The sequence below is a fragment of the Charadrius vociferus genome, unplaced genomic scaffold (genome assembly GCF_000708025.1).
Source record: "Charadrius vociferus isolate BGI_N301 unplaced genomic scaffold, ASM70802v2 scaffold955, whole genome shotgun sequence".
Classification (NCBI taxonomy): domain Eukaryota; kingdom Metazoa; phylum Chordata; class Aves; order Charadriiformes; family Charadriidae; genus Charadrius; species Charadrius vociferus.
This window is the reverse complement of record NW_009648448.1, coordinates 44,732-48,025: the sequence shown is the minus strand read 5'-3', so window position 1 is coordinate 48,025 and position 3,294 is coordinate 44,732. Positions and strand designations below refer to the sequence as shown.

At 60.7% G+C, this 3,294-nt stretch overlaps 1 protein-coding gene across 1 annotated transcript in view; it reads left to right on the top strand.

The window, feature by feature from the left end:
• Window positions 1-1,327, top strand: part of WIZ (widely interspaced zinc finger motifs) — a 25,700-nt gene extending 24,373 nt beyond the window's left edge. Inside the window, exons 6-7 of the mRNA XM_009885559.1 lie at window positions 46-576; window positions 963-1,327. Coding sequence (XP_009883861.1) covers window positions 46-576; window positions 963-1,327 — 896 coding nt within the window. The remainder of the gene's footprint in view (window positions 1-45; window positions 577-962) is intronic.
• Window positions 1,328-3,294: the final 1,967 nt, after the last annotated feature.

Here is a 3,294-nt window from a genome sequence, read left to right as displayed (position 1 = left end):
CACAGTCCTCCCCCCGTCTCCCCGACCCCGTGTCTCTCCCCGCAGCCTCCCGAGCCGACCTGGTGCGAGATATCCGGTGCGAGTTTTGCGGCGAATTCTTCGAGAACCGCAAAGGTTTGTCGAGCCACGCTCGATCCCACCTCCGACAAATGGGGGTGACCGAGTGGTCGGTCAACGGTTCGCCCATCGACACGCTCCGAGAGATCCTCAAGAAGAAATCCAAACCTTGCATTATCAAGAAAGAACCTCACACCTCCAGCATCGAACCCCCTAAATCCATGGGGGAGGAAGGGACGGACCCCAAGTCTCCCGGAAAAATCCTACAGGGAATGGCCCTGCCTTCCCTGGGCGGGCGGACGGGGAAACCCGGCCCCGGCGGTTCCACTTTGAACCGGGAGATCTCATTGTTGCCTCTCACCAGCAAACCCCAAGGCGGTTTCCTGACGCCGTTATCTGCCAAACGGCCGTTACCGGACGATCGGTTGGGTCCTCACGCCGAAGTCAAGCACAAAGCGTACATCCAGACCGAGCTGCCCTTCAAAACCAAGTCCGTGCACGACAAACCGGCGCACACGTGTAAGTTCGGGGACACGGGATGGGAACGGGGAGAAGTGCGGTGGTAATTCCTCCGGGATGTCCGTCATGCACGGGGAACCCCCAGCCCTGTGCCGGGAAGGATTTTTGGCTCATGGGGATGCAGAGTGGGGCGATTTTGTGGCCTTGCTTCCCCGCATCCAAATTAGCCTGGCTAATTAGCCTTACCCCTGGCCACCAGACCCCCAGCGGGGCTGGGGGATGCTTCCAGGGGTGGAAAACGTGGGGAATTCCGATCCCGCCGAGGATCTGCCTCCGTGCAGAGCCGGCGTTGGGGGGAACCGGCTTGGTGCCGCGTCCTTGCCTTCACCCGCTCACCCCTGCCGTGTGTTTTTTTTTTTTTCTCTCCTGCCCTCGCGACTCCCCAGCCGGCGAAGCCTGCTGCGAACTGTGCGGCCTCTACTTCGAAAACCGCAAAGCCTTGGCCAGCCACGCGCGGGCGCACCTCCGGCAATTCGGCGTCACCGAATGGTGCGTTAACGGTTCGCCTATCGAGACCCTCAGCGAATGGATCCGACACCGACCCCAAAAAGCCGTCGCTTACCGCAGCTACATCCAAGGCGGCCGACCCTTCACTAAGAAATTCCGTAACTCTTCCCACGCCCGGCATCACAACGGCGGGGATGCCGCTCAGCCTTCAAGCCGGCGGCGTCACCCTTCTGAACAAAGGATTGATGGGAGATTTGGCTCACGGCGACGCCGGAAAAATCCTGGATGGGGGAAGCGGCGGTGAGCGGCCCATGATCACGTCCCCCCTCTCCTTGCTGAGGTTGGAGGAACATCAGCGCTCGAACATCAACAGTGAGTTGGGGAGAAGTTGTCCGGGAGAGGGCAGAGGGGCCTCCGGCACCGGCAGAGCACCGGGATGATCCCTGCCCTGTCCCCTCTGCCCGTTCCCGGCAGCGCCAGGGCGGGGGTTCTTTAGCTGAGAGCTCCCCCCTCTCCTTCCTTCCTCCCTCCTCCCTCCCTCCGTCCTCCCTTCTTCCTTCCTCCCTCCTCCTCTGTCTTCCTCCCTCCTCCTCTGTCTTCCTCCCTCCTCCTCTGTCTTCCTCCCTCCTCCTCTGTCTTCCTCCCTCCTCCTCTGTCTTCCTCCCTCCTCCTCTGTCTTCCTCCCTCCTCCTCTGTCTTCCTCCCTCCTCCTCTGTCTTCCTCCCTCCTCCTCTGTCTTCCTCCCTCCTCCTCTGTCTTCCTCCCTCCTCCTCTGTCTTCCTCCCTCCTCCTCTGTCTTCCTCCCTCCTCCTCTGTCTTCCTCCCTCCTCCTCTGTCTTCCTCCCTCCTCCTCTGTCTTCCTCCCTCCTCCTCTGTCTTCCTCCCTCCTCCTCTGTCTTCCTCCCTCCTCCTCTGTCTTCCTCCCTCCTCCTCTGTCTTCCTCCCTCCTCCTCTGTCTTCCTCCCTCCTCCTCTGTCTTCCTCCCTCCTCCTCTGTCTTCCTCCCTCCTCCTCTGTCTTCCTCCCTCCTCCTCTGTCTTCCTCCCTCCTCCTCTGTCTTCCTCCCTCCTCCTCTGTCTTCCTCCCTCCTCCTCTGTCTTCCTCCCTCCTCCTCTGTCTTCCTCCCTCCTCCTCTGTCTTCCTCCCTCCTCCTCTGTCTTCCTCCCTCCTCCTCTGTCTTCCTCCCTCCTCCTCTGTCTTCCTCCCTCCTCCTCTGTCTTCCTCCCTCCTCCTCTGTCTTCCTCCCTCCTCCTCTGTCTTCCTCCCTCCTCCTCTGTCTTCCTCCCTCCTCCTCTGTCTTCCTCCCTCCTCCTCTGTCTTCCTCCCTCCTCCTCTGTCTTCCTCCCTCCTCCTCTGTCTTCCTCCCTCCTCCTCTGTCTTCCTCCCTCCTCCTCTGTCTTCCTCCCTCCTCCTCTGTCTTCCTCCCTCCTCCTCTGTCTTCCTCCCTCCTCCTCTGTCTTCCTCCCTCCTCCTCTGTCTTCCTCCCTCCTCCTCTGTCTTCCTCCCTCCTCCTCTGTCTTCCTCCCTCCTCCTCTGTCTTCCTCCCTCCTCCTCTGTCTTCCTCCCTCCTCCTCTGTCTTCCTCCCTCCTCCTCTGTCTTCCTCCCTCCTCCTCTGTCTTCCTCCCTCCTCCTCTGTCTTCCTCCCTCCTCCTCTGTCTTCCTCCCTCCTCCTCTGTCTTCCTCCCTCCTCCTCTGTCTTCCTCCCTCCTCCTCTGTCTTCCTCCCTCCTCCTCTGTCTTCCTCCCTCCTCCTCTGTCTTCCTCCCTCCTCCTCTGTCTTCCTCCCTCCTCCTCTGTCTTCCTCCCTCCTCCTCTGTCTTCCTCCCTCCTCCTCTGTCTTCCTCCCTCCTCCTCTGTCTTCCTCCCTCCTCCTCTGTCTTCCTCCCTCCTCCTCTGTCTTCCTCCCTCCTCCTCTGTCTTCCTCCCTCCTCCTCTGTCTTCCTCCCTCCTCCTCTGTCTTCCTCCCTCCTCCTCTGTCTTCCTCCCTCCTCCTCTGTCTTCCTCCCTCCTCCTCTGTCTTCCTCCCTCCTCCTCTGCCTTCCTTCCTTCCTCCACCTTTTGCCTTCTCTTCCCTTCCTCCCCTTTTCTCCTCCTTCCTTCTTTGCCTGCCTTCCTCCACCTTTCTTCTTCTCTCTCCTTCCTTCCTCTGTCCACCTTCCTCCTCCTCCTCCTCCTCCTCCTCCTCCTTTGCCTGCCTTCCTCCTCTTCTTCCTCCCTTCCATGATGCTGCGGGCGTCGGGGAGCCGAGAGCAGAGAGGCTGGGCCCGCAAGG